General features: G+C 48.3%; 1 protein-coding gene across 1 annotated transcript in view; it reads right to left on the bottom strand.

The window, feature by feature from the left end:
• The window catches only part of LOC126574473 (protein disks lost), an 80,815-nt gene extending 62,553 nt beyond the window's left edge, over positions 1–18,262 (bottom strand). Inside the window, exon 1 of the mRNA XM_050234698.1 lies at positions 17,940–18,262. Coding sequence (XP_050090655.1) covers positions 17,940–18,026 — 87 coding nt within the window. The 5' untranslated portion in view covers positions 18,027–18,262. The remainder of the gene's footprint in view (positions 1–17,939) is intronic.
• Between the last annotated feature and the right edge of the window lie 531 nt (positions 18,263–18,793).

The raw sequence follows: 18,793 nt of genomic DNA on the forward strand, positions 1-18,793 counted from the left end.
CACTCTTCTAGCCACCAGCTCGAAGTTGCCCAGCAACGGGGCGCTTTGGGCGGGTTGTATTGCAGAACACTCAATGACAGCATTCCATCTCCGCATCCGATGGCCCGATCCGATCCGATCCGATGGGCCCCATCGCGCCGATTCTTGACCCTGGAAAAGCTCATCGATCTTCGCGGCTCTTCCTTTGCGCCGTAATTCCCGCGAATTCCCCATTCTCTCTCTTTATCTCTCCTCTTTCTCAGTCTCGCTCGTTCTGGTCTTTTCCGTCGCCCATACCTCCCCCCAATCGGTTCTTCGGCGCGCGGTTCTTCGCCCGTAATTTTGCGCGCTTCCCGCACACGCGGTCGTTGTCGTTTGCTGCTGGTGCCGATGGCGCTCATGGGGTTGCGTTGCTGTTGCTGGACGCACGACCGCGAGGATGGTGGCGCGAAATGGGTTTGGATCTGTATCTCTGGGACTCTCTCGCTGCGCTGTTTCTCCACCACCCATCCGCTCCGTCTGGGCCCGGCCCACACAAACACACAAACACACGAAGCCGTTCGCTGATTTTGCGATTTTTTTTTCCACGCGAGTTGCGATGCACAACACCCTAGCAACCGCCGACGAGCTGCGGTTCAAAAGTTAGTCACTGGCGACCGCCGTTTCGAGCCTGCTGCTCCCGTTCCATCGGTGTGGTGCGCATAAATTACGTACACGCTTCTACACTAAATGGACTCCAATCGGTCCAGCGGTTCTTAAGACGGGGTTCCCGAAAGAATCGCGTTCCGTGTTGACACCTCAAGTTAGGGGCAACAATGAAAAAAAAAAACGGCAATCTTAGACCAAACTATGTAAGGCACCATGTAAGGAAAACAAAATCCGAAACCAAGCGAAGCGCAGCGAACACGCAGAAGGAGTGTAAAGATAGACCTTCACGATAGGGGACACCGTTCAACCGATCCCGCGCCGAGTTATTACAAACATTAGAAGCAGAATTTGGAAGTAGACACAGGTGAAGTGGGTTCAAGTAACAAGGGGAGAATTTGCAAAACCTGTCCATTGAATCCAGGCAACCATGACGGTCCAAGGATACAGTGGTAGTAGGCGGCGGCGGCGTATCCTGCCCTACGGTTTTCGCCATTTTATGCCGCCACCATATCGCGATATGTTTCGTAGTGACCCTTTCGTGATGGCGTAAATAACGAATAAAATTCATGAATCGGAACCGAATAACAGCAATTCAGTGGCTCCGAATGTACGGAAGGAGAAAGGCATAGAAAAGCAGACCACAAAATAATCAAACGAGGCCAAACAAAGTGTTCGAAATATTAAAACGCCTAATATCGGACACTCTCTTCGCTTACCCTTATCTAGTGACTCCGGCGGTGGTCCGCATGCGCATGCGACACGATGTTTTCACATTATCACATGTTTACCAGGCCTGGACGCAAAATGCGCGTATGATTGATGGACAAATACGATCACCACGCGCACACACAAAACCGTGCCAACCCGTAAGGGTCCGTTGCCTGTTCGTTTCGACAACCATCATCGCATCGCACATGTGCACAGTGGGCCGGGACGCGGAGGGAGGGACCGACCGAAATGCGTTCAACAACAGCTAGCACAGGCAAGCAAGAGAGTTGCCATACCAACGACACCAGCGGCCTGGGGGACAACCCCATCGAATCAGGCGGGCCAAAGAACGGAAAAAAGAGCTATTAGTATTGGTGCGTGCAACCCCCTGACGCGACGCGGGGTGGTACTAGCCCAAGGCTTGCTTCGACGTTTGGTCGTTCGACGTCAACGCGGGGCGGCAGCTTGCGGGCTCAAGTGCACATCTGCCGTTTGCATTTCGCTTTTATGTTGCGTGCCCGCGCGACATCGGGGACTTTGCGCAGCGCAGCAGGGGCGAAAGGAAGGGCGTCGTCCACAGTCTGCCTGCTGCTGCTGCTGCTGCTACTGCTTGCTATCCGATCTCGTTGTTTTTTTTGTCGTTCGTCGTTCTCCCCTTCTTCTTCCTGTTCGCGTCTCCCTCGCGTCTGTTCGGTGCGGTTGCGGTTCTAGTTCCCTTGCGCAATCCCTAACAGGGGGTGCCCAAAACGCGGAATAATGATAGGTCACAGCACAATCGGCGCCTCTGTCGAGTAGAACGAACCTAGAGGCGCGCGAACTACGCGCGTGGAACGATGATAAGCCCTTTCCGACGACGGAGCAAGCGGCGGCGTCTAGCGGCGACCGCTACCCATGGTGATTACCGCTTTGCAAATGAAAGCAAATCTGCATCACAAACCATTCCATCATCTAATCATTTCGGTTTTCCGCTCTCTAGAAACTTATCGTAAAGCAGTGTGTGCAGTATAATTGTACTTCTGCGCCATCGAAAATCACTCAAATGATTCGTTTCCCTCTTCATCTCGCGTACTCGCGACGTTGATGTATTGCGTCGATGATGCCGGGCACAGAAGGAGGCACGGCACGACGGTTCCTGGCTGGCTGGCTGGCGTTACATTTAATGGCCCTGAATTTTCCACCAGCACCGCATTCTTTCTTCGTCCATACATCCATCCAGTTGTGCCCTTTGAGAGCTGAGGCTGAGAGAGGGATATTGGAAATCCGCGTAGTATGAAGATGTTGAAGGGTTCCGCTGCATATCATAAAAGAGTTATCGAAAGAGTTTAACTGACGGTGTTGACTGACATCAAGCGCAGCACACAAACATAATAAATAATAGAGATTTACTATTCATTGAACAGACCTTTCTCTGCTATTGGGTGTCCCTTAACCACAGACACTACACTTTTTATAACTATTTTTGTGAAGTACAAAATTGGCTTGTCACTTTCCATTTCTTCTACCTTTGTATTCCCTTTGTGTGTTAAGGTGTGATACGATTTTTCCTGCTATTGCTACCAATGTTATTTTAGAGTTTAATCTAAAAATGAATAAAATTCCATTCTTGTTACAGCTGCTTTTCAAAATGCTAATAACAACGTACATCACAAACGTTCGGGTTCCAACTAGACGAATGATTTTACAAAAATAATTTGGAACTTTCGATGTATTACGTCGTGTTCAAATTTGAAGCACTCCGTAGGACTCTTGATGGACTCCAAGTTATTAATGCAGCGGTGTTAACCCACCACCAGGTATACCTTTGCAGGAAGTGCATTATTCTTCTTTGTCAATGTACGAAAATCAACTATATCAACGAAAAAAAAAACGAATCGAACAAACTCCGACAGAGTCCTGCCTTACAATGTCCGCGCCAACCGCGGTAATCACGTAAAATGTATAATAATCCTAAGCGATAGACGAAACAAAGGAAAGGTTGTCGACCACCGGTGGTGGCTGGATCATGTGCTGGGCACGGCTGTCCCTGAATCTCTCTGGAAAGATCTGCTCTGGCCGGAGGAGAGCTGACCAGCAAAACGGGCACACAACAAACTTCATTGGACGCCATCTGTGTGCGCTGATTCCTGACCGGAGTCTTGAAGCGAAGCGGTTGCGAAGCGCTGGGGAGCCTACTTCGATCGTTTCCCCCCGCCCCCCCCCCCCCCCCCCCCTTTTGCCCATGGGATACTTGGGATCCGTCGTGCTCGCCAGAGCCTTCTGCAACAGGCGTACAACAGCACAGGCGTTGGGGTTGTGGTTGCTGTTGACCATCAAGGCAAAAAAAAAAAACAAGAAACACTCACACAGCGAGGGACGAAGCCTATACATCTCTTCTTCACGACTTTTTTTGCGCTTACAACAAATTTAACGATCCGGCAAACGCAGACGCTGGCCACCACACGGTTTCAAGGTTTTGACCGCACCGCTGTGGAGCATCCTTTGTCTTCTCGATATTCGCCCGGCATCCATAGCAACAGTCGCAACCAGACGCGCGGTTCTCAGACCAGACGGTCCCGGCAGCCGTTGGACGACAACATCTGCAAAGCGTGCGACGGTGGATTTGCTGCTGTTGCCAAGGAGATTGCCTCCTGGGCACGAAATGTTGGTTGGCTTCACTTGCCCTTGGCGAAAAGGATTCCACGCTTGCTCCGATCGGTCAGGATTTCTCCGATTTCCTGGAACGATCCGCTTCCGCCCGACGAGACCGAAGCATCATTCCGGAATGCGCGATAATCTGTGCGAGTGTGCGAACAACGCGGAACACACCGGCAAACCAATCGGAACCTCGCTAATTGGAACGCATTTATGCATCCCCCCCACCCCCCGCGGAACAGATCAGTAAACGCGCCCGCGCAGTTCTTGTTGGGGTTTGGCCAGTACCATCGGTCAATGGTATCATCATCGGTGCGGCAATGCTTAGAGATGAAAGAACCAAACACAACCTGTCGCACACTCGTGTCCGCCGTGTCCGGCAAAGCGCAAACCGGCACGGTCATCCTCATTCGATTTATTGGGCTAATTAGGGGGACCTGGACCAGGGTGGATCAAAAAAAAAAAAAAAAAGGAACATAAACGTATTTATGACCACCCATGCATCGCATGCGGCCGTGCAGGTAGATGACCGAACCGAACACCGAACAGAGAGCCTGTTCCGAGGAGCGCAGTTACCTGCCAGACCGCACCGGACGGGGATCGTCAAGGATCAGGCCTGTCTCGCAGTAGTTAAACCGTTTTGCCAAAAATATAACCGACAAATCCGGAGGATAAAGGACCGACCGAACGACCGATCGAAGGTGATCAAACGGACGGACGGGCGGACGGACGGGTCACAGGGTACAAAAGAGCGTCTTTTCCGGAACGGTTTCTCAATTGCTGAATGCCCCCCTCTCCCTCTGGTCCCTTCTTGTGATTGTCCCTTTTTTTCTGTTTTCCGTTCCTCTCCTGGGCCTTGTACCACACCTTATGGTGATAGAGCCTTTAGCCTGTTGTCAGGCAAAGACGATGCAAAACGATTTGAAAGGATCATATTTCGCTCTCTCGAGAGCGAAGGACCCCGGACCCGGATTGGAATGGAGCAGACGGCAGCAGGCGAAGAGCAGTAAAAATGTATTATTTAAAGCTTCGAAGCATCTCATCTCCGGGAAGTGGCGGCCGCGCGGGCCTCAAGTCGGTATAAGGATGACGAAGACGAACTGCGAGCAGTAACAGAGCGGACCACCGGAATGAAGCTCGAAGAGGCTTCGGTGAGTGAGCGAACAGAGCAAAAAATAAAAAGGAAACCCACAGTGACACAGGATACTGAGATGCTGGTAGACGGTGATGGAGTGAGGAAAAAAAAGCGACCATCCCAACCAGCCTCCTTAGCTCAGGACATTCGGTCGCTCTGTCCTTCCTTTCTACGGTGTTGCATCTCTCTCTCTCTCTCTCCCGCTCCTTTTGTCACTCCTTGGCTTCCCTGGAAAAAAGGTCAGCCGACGCATCCATCCACCATCTTGTTTTCGACAGCGGCAGGATAATGTTGTTCCGTTACAGGGGTGTCATAAACCCCTATCCAAACTTTCCGCTCAAGCCCTAGCAAAGTGCGAAAGATTCCTGATAGAACTGATCAATGGACTGAACCACCATTAGAACAACGACAGCGAAGGATGTGCCAAGGGATGGTAACAGGTTACGTTCTTTAACCTTCGTTTTCAACTCACATCGAAGCTACAAAACTTTAAAAGGACATTAACGACTCAGGTTCGAAGTTTTTTTTTTTTTTTGAGGGGGCGATTGCAGTCTATAATATTTCAATATCTCGGGAATAGAGCAAAGGTATTTGGAACAGCAAACACCTTCATCAGGCCTAGGCCGGAGGTAGACGGACAGACGGATGGACGGAACTGTAACCGATTTTTATCGATAAATATGACAGCGACCGACAGTGGCGGCAATGTTGGGCTTCTTATCGCAAAACCTGTCAACAAACGGAACGACATGGAACGATGTTAGCCGCTAGGCGGTACCAGAGCAATGCCCGTGGGATTGCTTGGAATATTCGGAGTCGGGTCAACATTTCTAGGAACCTTTACCAGCCTAAGAAGCCTTAAAACCTGTCCGCTTTGTTCCGCGAAAATGCTGCCATGCTCTCGAATTCGATCCTCGAGCGAACCACAAAAACGATGATGATTTTGCTGCTGCTGCTGCTGCTGATGATGATGATGATGAAGCTCGCAGGTAAGAGAACGATCAGTTGGCTGTGATGAATACCGCCCTGGGGTAGAAGAACCCTGGATGATCCTCCTTGGACGATCGCGAGCTCGATTATCTTGGGACCAGAGAGAGAGAGAGAGAGAGAGAGAGAGAACGAAAACCCGCGCGCAGGTAGCAGCAACAGGCAGCAATAAATCGTCGCGCACCAACCCGCAGAAAACTGCATCGGGATGCAGGAGCCTTCGAGCGAGCGAGCGAGCCCGACGATCGAGCAAAATGTCGATCGAGCGCACAGGATCCGCTCGCCGCCGAGAGAGGGCACAGACCCGCCATTGCTGGCCATTGCACTCCCCCACCGAGTGTCCCATTCATGGTGGCAGAGAGACCATGGGATGGTCGCGAAGATGCTATCCTTGCACCAAGAATCCCTCACCCCCCCACCTCGACCGCCCAACCCATGATCATTTGAGCATTCCTGTATCGGGCGCTCCGATACCCTGTGTGACCGTACGGATACAGTCATGGTCACATTCTGATTCACATGCAGCCCAGCGCAGGCTCTCTTTCTCATCTCGCCATCATCGTCTGGTGCGAGCGAGGAATTCCACGGTCCCAACAGCAGAACCGGTTCGACTGGCTCGAGTCAGAACGGAACGGAACGGAACGGAAAGGACCGGACGAGGATTCACCGCCCTGGATCGCTCCGCGAATGCAGCACGTATGCACGGCGACGGTACGAGCGAAATATGGCCAAAAAAGGGGTGGAAGAAAATCAATAAATGTTCGCCGCAATATGCCGTCGTGGTGCTGCTGCTGCTGCTGCTGCTGATGTTGTGCTGTTGGCTTGTGTGTAGCTGTCCGTCCGTGTGATTGTGAGTGGTTAGCATTTAGATTGGTCGTTGTCTCTTTAGAACAGACAACGGACGCGCGTAGTCCACGATTGGTTTCCTTCCTGTGTCTCCTCCGCGTGTGGCCGAACGATGATGATGATGATCGTCGTGCTCGGGGGCGCCTTGCCTTCCTTTGGGGTCGACTGGCACTGGCCACAGGCACAGGGGCGGGCCATCGTCGTTTCGTTTCGTTTCGTTTGGGACCTCTTTCGGGAGTGCAGATCCAGCAGTCTCGACGTGAGGCGCGAGCGATGCCCCAGGGCGGTGAACTAACGAATCCAGCGCCATGTTTCCATGCCATGTTTCTGTTGCCGATTATATCCCTCGTGCAAACTGCGACGGCGACGCGCCGACCGGAGGAATGGGTTTAGAACGGACCGAACGAACAGTGACGTGGGGTACAGTGTGGTACCGATCGAAGACATCTCTGCGTTCAGATTATAATCGCTCAATCTCTAGAATATTTTAATAGTATTCTCTAGGATGGTAAAAACCAAAAATCTACAGGGTGTACCATAAAAAAATGAGAATGTTTTCATTGCTCTGTTTTGAGTATTTTTTTCAACATCAATATGGCGTTATGGGGTATCGTTGTGTCAAATGTCAAAAATCTATCAAATGATGTATAAAAAGTACTCGTGCAAAAGATGTTTGTTCGAAAAAATGTATTCAAAGGCGACAGTGTCGTGTTTGATTCGCGCCCAAGAAAAATCTCATAGAAATAACAGCGGTTCTCGGATGTCATTTTGGAATTGTTTAAAGGATTAAGCGTACTATTCATGAAGGTGCAATGCTTAGGAAACACGGTAGTGGCCGGCAACGATCTGAGCGCACTTAAAAAGTGGTAAGATCCGTCAGAGCAAAAGTTAGCGAAATCCAGTGCAATCCATATGAAAGCTTGCAAAAGAGACGAATATCTCAAGATCCTCCATGCATCGGTTGGCCAAATATGACCTAAAAGCAACCTCTAGTGCTAGGGTGAAGCGTAATTTAATAGTTGAAAGGATAACACATCTTTGACATGAGCGATCGACACATTTGCTGTCAGTTTTGAAGACGAAGAAACCGGTTATCGTTATATTAAAATGAATATTGATGTGTATATCATTTTTTTTAAGAAATACGCTTTACCGTGGAGTAAAACTAGCTTCGATACATCAGAAAATGTTGAGTTTCAGCAACCTGGAGGTCCCTGCCATACGTCTAAACGGGCTCAAACATGGTTGAAGGAAAACATGAATTTTTGGTCGAATGATGAATGCCCTCCAAGCGGTCCTAAATTAAATCGGTTGGGCTATTCAACATGAGCATTTGCTCGGCCTAAGACCTGTGAATCATCACACCATACTCGGTTGGCTCGCTGAAATTGTTTATTAGAGAAAGATTCTAGAGACTGACCTCTCACTTTTTCTAGCGATTCTACAATCGGTTTCAAGCCGACACTGTCCAACCGGTCTGTTGAAGTAGACGAACTAACCGTCCAATCTGGCTGCGTTAAATATTATAGTGTGGATACAGGAAAAAAGAAATAACCACTAGATTCTAGGGTTAGATTCTGTGGTAAGAAACCAATATCTACATCTCTATCTAATTGCATAAATTTAGGGGTTTCTAATTGATATTTAAGTGAGTTATTAAAGAACAGTTAGTTCAAATATGCCAAAAGCTTATAAATATCTTGAAAGGGGGTAAGAGGAACCGAAAGCATGTATTACAATCCTTCTACCACCCCCTGCCAACTAGCTAAAATGGTTAAACCCTAAAAATATGCAATTTTTTAGCGATGTACTTATCTTTTTTTTTCAAATTCTTATATTGGCAAGGGCAAGGGATAAGAACACACCTAAAACATTGTGAAGCGCCTCTGATACGATAGATACGAGACGATTGTAAGCGCATTTCACTCTTTGATCGTTGAAACAATAAACCAAAAACGGCCAACCCAATTAAACGTTAAAGTAAGACCACACCAACCTGATCATGCTAGTGTATATGATCGGTCAGTCTGTCTGCGGTAACGATCAAATCGCGTCCAGGACTGTAGAAGCAGACTCGAGAACGCAGAGATGTGGAAAATGCAGCAAACTGCATCGCGCAAAATCTTCTTCATCGCTGGCCCCCACCCTCCGGGACACATTCACATGCGTTCTAAGTTCCATGCTCCCTGTCCCGCGTGCCTTGGCCAGAACACGTCTCCTGCGAAACACAGATCATCTAGTGGTGAACGGAACGGGCTGTTTTGTGATGTGATCTAGAGAGAGAGAGAGAGAGAGAGAAAGCGACCGGCGCACCGTGCCTTCCGATCGGTCGGTCCTCTCTGTGGGGACGTTGCACTTGCAGGCGGTCTGTGGGCCTCTTCTTCTTCTTCTCGTGCACGTTGTTGCTGGCCGTTTGTTAGGCCGCCAGTTCACTGCTTAACATAGGCGCGTCGTCCCAAGCGGCAGCATATCGGGCGCAGGCAAAGGTGCCACCTTTCGACAACGAGTGCGATGACGACAGTCTGGTGATCCTGCGGCCAACACTGAACCGAGCCGAGCCGACTTCTGCGCACGCTGACTGCTGCTTTTGGGAAACAGCAAAACGGCGAGCGGCACACATTAATCTTTCTGGCCCCGGGAATTCTTGGAAATGCGTCTGCGTCTCTTTTGGAGTCTCATCGTTCGGCGTTGGGCGTGCGAAGAACGCAAATGATGAAGAGCGAGCGACTGACGGGCCTTCCACACTTCCGTTGATTAGCGGCTGTAGCGCGGCAAACCAAGTTGGCCTTCACTTCCCTGGCACCAACTGGACGCTGAACGCTGGTGTTGCGACGCTACACATTCGGAAACTCGCAGACCTAGTGCTGCTCGCGGATTGACCTTAGCCAGAGACAATTGCATCTTTTAGCAGCCCCCTCAAGGGGAGAAAAGAGGATGTGAGACCACAGAGTTCAGGACTCTGACCTCGTGTTTCGCCTCTGACTAGTGTATGCATCTGGGCGTTGTGTCTTGGGTCTTGGCTGACTGGATCATATTCTCTGCTCTGCTCTGTCTCTCTCTCTCGTCGAGGCGGTAATAAATGTGTTCAATAGGCATGAAACCTGATAAGTTTGCTAAGCAGAAGACAGGCAGCGATCCCGGGACCACCGGGTGGAGCCTACGAGACAATGAAAGATGGTGTGTAACCGATACATCTCTCCTCCGGTCTTCAACGCTGCATTCTTAATTAATATGGCTAACAATTCAATAACACACGCCGCGCAGTGCTTCTGCTGCCGGTTTGATGCCGGGGTTTGGGATACCTAACAAGCTAAGAAGGCTTGCGCCGTTGTTACATTCGTATGAAGTCATTCGCTTCTTAACGGAGTTATGATATCCGGAATAACAGTGCGATATTGGCTTCATATTTCTACAGTGTCACAGATGACGTCTCAGAAATGGGAAAAAGACACAATTAGCAGAGGGAATGCTGAAGCGAAATTACTTCGCATTTGTAACGATCGCATTTTTACAAAAGTCAATTAATAGACCAAGATGTATTGAATTTTAGAATAGAGTAAGGTGGGTCAAAATTTCGACTGGAGTTCGTTTTTATTGTTTGAAGCACAGAAAATTGGCAACATTTACATGAACTAGCATTAGACAGTTGTTTTTCATCTAAATGATGTAATATTCTGTTGGTAGGTAAACGGGTTTTGATAAACAAAGTAATAGGTTTCGTAAGTGTTGTTGTGCTTTTTGTCATTGCAGCAATGACTATCAATGACTATCAAATAGAGTGGTACACACTTTTATATGTTTTCCCAATCTTGAGTTATTTGGTATAAAGCCCCAAAATCTATAGTGGGGCAAAAGTTCGAATCCGAATAATCATGCGTTTGTTTTTTTTTTCAATTAATTCATTGTTTTCATTTGCAGAATTCGTGGTAATATCCAATAATCAGAGACCTATAAAATGAAAACTCGTTTCAAAAATTGACCATTGAATATTGATTCGGATAAGCCACTTCATTCGACAGCATATCTTCAAATGCCTATTTCACATGCTTTTATGCTTCCAATTAACATGCTGCCTGAAGTGAGAAGCTTAAACCGCTCTTGATTTCTCTTCGAAATGTCCTGGAATCTATTGAGAAAGTGTACTCAGAGAGCAACTTCAACCGTGCCGATGTCCCCAAAGGAGCAATCGGAGCTTGTATACTTTGCAAAAATTGCAGGCCACTGCCGGAACGAGAGGAGCCACAGCAAAGACGGAAACGAGACCAGCGATCTGAAATAATTATCAGCACGCCATTCAAGGAAATATTAGATCTGAAGTCTAAAGAGCAAGCAAAAAAAACTGTTCAACGAATCACAAAGTTTTAAGAAAAGAGGAAAGATTGAGAAATACTGAAACTGTACACACGAATTTACCTGAATAACTGCGGCATTTAAAAGACGCCATTATGTCATATATTTTATAAAAATAAAAATCTACTCAAGTCGAACTATTGCCCAACCTTATTCTAATGATATGATGCGTTAATTGGTGCATAAACAGTTGATATTAAATATCTCCTTGTATCTGAATATTAGCAACGTTTTAAATGGTTCGTGATATGTTCAACATCCTCGATCTGCGTAAACCATTCCCTTATCCTCTTAATACGATGCATGTAGTGCCTTCCTGTTTGCTATCATCACTATACTCGAGGATCGTCGATCTGTACAACAACATTAATGCATGTTCCCTGTAATGTGTATTCGCTTCTTTCTCGTCATTGTTTGCTCATTCGTTTGTCTTGTTGTAATCCTTTACCATTCATTAATCACGTCGAAAGAGACATACATGAACATGAGCGTTCAAATGTTTTCTCGAATCACAGCAAATGACAATTTCGACAACAAGCCCTAATTGTACAAACATCGCGGGGATCAGATCAATTAATGTTTAGCACCTTTTAACACGCTGTACCACCCGTGTGGACTGATTAACGCTTATCCTCTCATTTCGCTCGCCATGGGCCGTGATAGATTGCGAAATTTGTAAAAAAAAAAACGTCAAACCGACTGCTTGCAAATGGGACACCCTCACAGATGAGCTCATTTATTGGGCTCTCGGAAACACTTCCCCCAGAGACAGACACAGAAACATTTGAATGGCGGCCTGCGTGGCACTAATCCGCTGGGCTGGAATAAATATATTAACGCCGTTACGGACGAAAGCCCCACGGCCGGAATGTAGAATCGGTAAACGGCCGATGGTTGGGCCTGTTGAGCTGAAGCAGAGGACTATACGCGATGGCGATTATTATCGTGAGGCGTGAAAATGGGACAAAAGCAAACACAAAAAATGTTAGCTGGCTCTAGTTTGTATGTGAACCGAGAGAAGGAGAGAGAGAGAGAGAGAGAAAAGCGAGGTCCTGTGAAAGCTCAACAAATTTATTTCCATCTTTAAGCCTCGCCTCCTAACCGCCCATCGTGCGACATCGTTCTCGTCCATGAAATGAGTCATGGTGGCAAAAGAATAAGCAATAACGTTCGCTCAATGCATCAACAATAAACAAGAAACAACCCAGCCTGGCCATTCCGGGGGGGGGATAAGTCCCACAGAGGACGACGCTTTGGTTGTTGGTTGGTTCTTCTGTTGGTAAATTGCCACAATTTACCGGACAGGTCGAGAGTGAGACCCAAGCCCCTGCTGTTCAGCTAGGTAGTCCGCAGTCGGCAGTCGTCGTTCGATAAGCATTTTCTTACCCTAAAAGCTCACCGATCCTGATGACTATGAGTCTCGGCTTCTGCTGGCAAGGATACGCTTCCCATTTGATTATTTTGGACTGAATAAGGGGTGCCCGAGTGGTAAACAGAGGCAGCGCTACACATCTCTCCGAATCCGAAAGCAATAGAAGCCATTAGCAACTCCCAACATGGCCTCCTACCACTGGTTAGTGCGCGCTCTCTCGTTCCCTCGTCTCTAGGCAGAAAACGGTCCTCGTTCTACAAGAGCTCCCTATATTAAATTTTGAGCCTCAACCGAGTCACCCCTCATGGACAGGACGACGACGACGAGCGAATCCAGCGATGATGGGGTGGGGTGGTTGGCCGGAAATGACAGCACGACAGCAACACTGACGGAGCCCAGAAAAGGACACACATACAGCGACCGAAACACCCCACAACGAAACACAATTATGTAAAATCCATCTTCCTTTCAACTGTTCTAGCAGCCGGGTCGGTCGGTCCTTCTCCGGGGGGCTTTGGCCAGCCCCGCGGGTTCTTGCTTCTTGTTGATTCGTCGAATCGCCCACCATGGCCAAACAAACATGGCCGGAAGGGGGATGAGGCTGAAAAATCGTATCAGAATCCACCCTCCAACGCCGACAACAGTCCGGGCCCCCGAGGGAAGCGCGTGCCGGGAAACGAGTGCCGAGGATTTACCGAATTTCTAGTTCCCCCCCACCTTCAAAGTGCCCCCGGTTGGTCGGTCTTTAGGTTCCTAGGGGGCTCCTACTCCTGCTCCTGAAGGAGCGAAAAAGGTGAACAACCTTTGGCCCAGCACCCCACAAGCGACGAGCACGAGCCGATGATAGGACAGCGAAGTACGCGGCGCGGCACTTTTCGATAAGGGTGGAACACCGGCATACGACACGTCACCGGGAAAGCCTGGCTCCCCCGGTTGTTGATGTGAGTCAGACCCCGAAGACCGAAGACCGAAGACCGAAGGAGCGCTTCTGGGTGGCTGGGAACTGCTACTAAGTAAGTAGTACGAGTCTCGGCCCTGGATGTTGTTAATTACTGCGGAACATATTTAGCAGCAAAGTTATGAGAGTTTGGCTGCTTTTCCTGCTGCGATTCTGTTCTCTTGTTGCGCTCTAATGTCCCCCTTCTCGAATGGCTCGAAAGGACTCGTGGCTCTCTGTCACTCCTTTTACTTCCAAGTGAAAGTTTCAATCATAAACAAAGTGGCGCTTGGAGAACGCAACCACAGATGGCCGAGGGTGGGGACGGGACGATTTATGCTCGCAATCTAGAACTCCATGGTTGTTATGGCGAAAAAAAGGGGGAAATCGCTTAGCCATATGAACCAACTGCTTGGCATATTGAATTTAAAGTATTGTATTTAGTTTCGGCTATCCACCCATAGCACGGTAGCGATTGAAGAGGATTTTAATTGTGATTTTCGTTAACCTGCCGGCCGGTGCCTCATGAAAAATTCCGAATATCCTTCTGACCCTGCGTGGACATTATAAGAATTTTGGTAAAAATGTATGTAATCCTAGAAAACATTTCTTGAGATTGAGCTATCAAAGAGCTGCCACTTCATACAAATCTGTCATCTAACACACGAGATTCTTAGAGGTAATGTGGACGCAGGGGGAGAAATCTGGTTTCGTGTACCAACGCTAGGAAATTCCCATAATGTTTCTTTTCGAATGTCTTTTTGAAATTTCTAATTCACTTCCTTTATTTTGCCAAACCAGAGAGGAAGGTCCATAGGAGAGTTTCATGTGCGAGCATTCAAGTTGCACGAAATGTATAATATTCTAAGTGTTTGGTAAGTATCCTGTTGTACGTTGAACAATCCTGTTAAACAGTGACATGTCGAAAGTAGGTATAGTTTCGTAAACAATTGGTCCCAAAGTATCCTATAGGAAAATGGTCCAAAAGTTGTAATTTGATTGGGTCGGATGAATAAACTGTCTGAAGAAGTGATCCTGATTAAAGTTAAATCAATAAAAAATAATCTTCTTTTGCCACAGGATTTTGCCACTCATTTTATTCAACAAATTTCGTTTTGGGTGCTCCTCAAAATTATCCTTTTGTTGTGTACAAGGATATTAATGACCGCGTATAACTTTACTTTTACTTTTATAATGTCTCTAAAAATGTCGTCCTTCTTCAAGTCTTTTCAAAAACTGAAGCAACGAATAAAAGTTTGCAGCAGCGTTACTAGGAAGGTTCAGTGCATAGCTGCCACACGTAACAACCACAGCACAGCCAATCTGATTGCCGTATAGCTCAATCTCGAAGCAAAACAGAAAGGCCCTTGCTCTCATTTTGGCATTATAACCAAGTCGACGTGGATTTCCGTGGATTTCATAGGGCATATCTACTCCTCGATAGAAGGCACACTACTGTAGCCACTAAAATCAAGTAAGAACGCCCTAAGGTGACAGGTTATTGTTTGCTGCATGTAGTACGCACAGGATACGGTGCGACCGAATGAATCACCTTGAACGCAAAATGAGTCTCGGCAGCGAATGGCAGCGAGGAAGCGTGGGTAACCATTAGTGGCAGGGCATCACCATCGTCGTGCATCATATCATGTACGCAGTTAAGCGATTGTGCAACGAATTTCACGGACATATGCAACGCTTTCCAAACGCGCTGAAAGGAACGGGAGCGGAGAGAAGCAGTAGGAAAGGAAAAGGGAACCCAGACAAACAAAACGGAACACCACCACTCCCCCCCCCCCCCCCCTTCATCAGTACTAGTTGTAATAAACTCATAAACTTATGACAAACAAGGGCGTTGGAGCAACACAACAAAAAACAAGAAACAATTATGGCCCAAGCAAGACATTCATCAATACACACCCAAGGGAGGATTCGCGGGTGGAAACTCTAAAATGCAGAAACCGTGGCAGCATTGCCATCACGTACCTGGCCGGCGCGCTTATAGCTGACCACCGGAGCACTCGCAAAACCCCATCCCAATTTCGCTCCCGGCGACCACAGGCTGCCGGGCACAATTCGTCGTTCGTTCGTTCGTTTATTTCAAGGACTTTTCCCCCGGCACCAGGCACCCGGCACGGCCCGGGCATGGAAAGTAATCCCTGGCCTGGACTGGAAGAGATGGCCCCGATGGCCGTCTGCACACCCGCGCGCCATCGGTGGTCGTTGTTGCTGGCGCTGGTGCGTTGGATGCATTTTTCTTTGTGCCCGGTGCTCGGTACACACTTGGGGCACCCGACCGTGGCCAATCGAAATCACCTTCACGGAAGACAACATCTATCCTTTCTCGCTCTCGCTCTCTCTCTTTCACTCGCTTTCCCTGTCGGCCAGGGATGCGTGGTTCGAGGGAGGTGAGTGTACCGGGAGACCACAGAGCCAACCCCAACCGACCGCACCTCAGCGCGTCGTTTCGCCATTTTTGCATACATAATTTGCCTGTGCTCTGGGTATTTATGCTCGCCCTCCCCCTTCCGCTCTTCGTGGTCTGGTTTTGCTGTTTGCGGATAGTAACTGCGAGTTGCTGCTGCTGCTGATCGATAAATCTTGCGTCCGGACCTTCCGGTCTCCTCCATGACTCACAGACAGCAGCACGGGGCTTGAAAAAGACGACGAAAATTCATCGTTAACTCGATGTTACCATGATTTGAAACAAACGTCACGGGAAATTCCCATAAATATTCGCTTCACTGACGACCACACTGGGACAACATTGTTTCGAAGGACCGATCCCCCGTCGGCCGTCTGCGTCGACCTTCAGCGGAAGTTTGACGTCGTTGTGCGGTACCAGAATGTGGTGCATCGCCAAGCGCGACCAGTCCGCCCGGCCCGAAGCCCGCGGGTAGGTTCGTTCGTTCCGGGCTTCCTTGCACCGCGCCTCCATGACGGAGCTCGTCCGCGCCTCAGTGCACAATCATTAGATGCACTTCGGGTCCCTCGGACCTCGCTAGAGGTTGACAAAGGATTCTGGAGCAAATGCATCGCAGTAGGCGACACATGGTGGTCACGTTGCAGCTGCAGGTGAATGAATTTAACGAGAGAACGAACGAACGAAATGAGATTAATGTCATCGTGGTGTCCGTGGTCTTCATGGGGTCTCTGGGCCTCACCAGCCGGAGATTGAAATCCATTTATGCATCCCCGCTCGTCACGGCTGCACCTTCACAAAACAAAAAACCATCCATGGGAGCGTCTGGACGGCCTTCGTTTTGCACCATTTCGCCACCTTCACCGTCGAGACGCAAAAAACTCCATCCACAACATGACAATCATGATGATGATGATGATGGTGCGGAAATGCATTTTGCCGGGGCATTCGCGCACCAGACCCAGACGCTGGCCAGTGATCCGTGTGTGTTGGTGTTGCTGTACATAAAGCGCGGCACCCACAGCATCAGCAACAGCGCACGAGGGAGCAGACAAAACGCCGGCCATGCGCGCCACTGCACATGCGTCCTTGCACGCCAGACAATCGCGGCACCGGGACCAACACAGACATATCGACATGAAAGCCCAAAGACCGCGCAGACCCCGGCGGACGAGACAAATGGCAAAACCGGATGATGGTTATCACTTCTTTTGCCCCTTTTTTTCGTGACCGGCGAGCATCTGCCGCTCGTCGACGACGGATTCTCGCGATCGGAAGCCGTGGCTGGCTAGTCGCCACCGAATGTCGTCTGCCGGGGTCTAGGAGTCGCAGGTTCGGATCATAATCCTTCCTTCTGCATTGATTACTTGAGTGAAACGAAATGCAACGTCCGGATAGCGGACGACGTGCTGGAAATTGTTTTTTTTTTGGGTGCCGTTGCCGGCAACGATTGTTGTGCTTTTGGTCATGTTGAAACAAATAAAAACGGCTTGGTGGCAATCTTTTGTTGGCCTTTTGTTCGCGTGAGTTTGATAAGCTGCGTAGACGAAACGACAGCCTTTTGGAAAAAAAAATCCTTGACCCGCGAATACGTAAATTTCAGTTAAAAATACAAAATACGAATAATAAATATTGCACTATAAATATTTATAAATACGAATACAAATTTTGACTGGAATAATTTTTCACTTGATATTTATAAAGCAGTTTAATATCAGGAAGAATAATGCTTAAAAAATACCAAAAACACCCCCAAACGGAGGATAACGTGGAAACAATTTTTATAGCACCCTCTACACTGGTACGAGATTCACGCCCCGCACTGTAGCGAAGTGCACTGCGCTGAACATCGTTGACAGCCGTTTGTTTACGAAATTTGAAGGGGGGTGGGGGGCAAAAAAATATATCTAAAAACTTAACCACTTACCTTAAAAACCTGTAGAAACCACTCCAGCAAGTTGTCCACATGAAAGTCCCTTGCCACCATCATTTCATTCAACAGTTTTTCACCCATTTTCCACCCTTTGGCACGGTCAACTTTGCACAACACACAAAAACGAACGAACGACCGGACGAAACCACGAACGCGCACAATTTGAGTCCGCGCGATTTGGTAGAATGGAGAAGGACGAAGAACGCAAACTTCCGCTGCCGAGCGACGGGCATACGAGTCATCCGGTACGATTATCCCACAAATTCACCTTGTTTTACATTTAGCGCAAATTCAGTCGTTTTCCGCGGCGCGACATGAGAAAGACGGCAGGAGATCACAACAAAAATGCATTTCTGTTTATACTGGTACACGGTCTTACAACATGGTACTACATGGTACTACTTGGTACTTGCTCGCGAAAAACCAAAACAAACTTCCGTCAGGTCAATTTTCACGAACCAAACAAAGGTTTTACTGGCCAACAAACGGTTGGCTTCTGCGTGTACCGTAAACGAGAACGAGCGACTAGGCGGAAAGCAAGATTGTGAAAATGATCATACGATATTATATTTTTTTATCTATTTATTACCCGAAATTTTCCCATTTGCGACACGGTTAATAGAAAAAGTAAGTAGTTGATAATTGCTTAAAACAACCCAGAAAAGTAAGATAGTTCCGAAACATATTTTCCGGTGCATGCTGGCGAAAGGAAAAGCGGCGCGAATTTCGCTTTGTCAGGAACGCGCAACGTGGTACCAAGTTGTGCCAAGTGGTACTAGGCTGGCAAGTTCAAACGGTCAATCGATAAAACGGAATGCCCCTCCGAGAAGCGAGAAGTCCGAGAAAGA

The sequence above is a fragment of the Anopheles aquasalis genome, chromosome 2, assembly GCF_943734665.1.
Source record: "Anopheles aquasalis chromosome 2, idAnoAquaMG_Q_19, whole genome shotgun sequence".
Lineage (NCBI taxonomy): Eukaryota > Metazoa > Arthropoda > Insecta > Diptera > Culicidae > Anopheles > Anopheles aquasalis.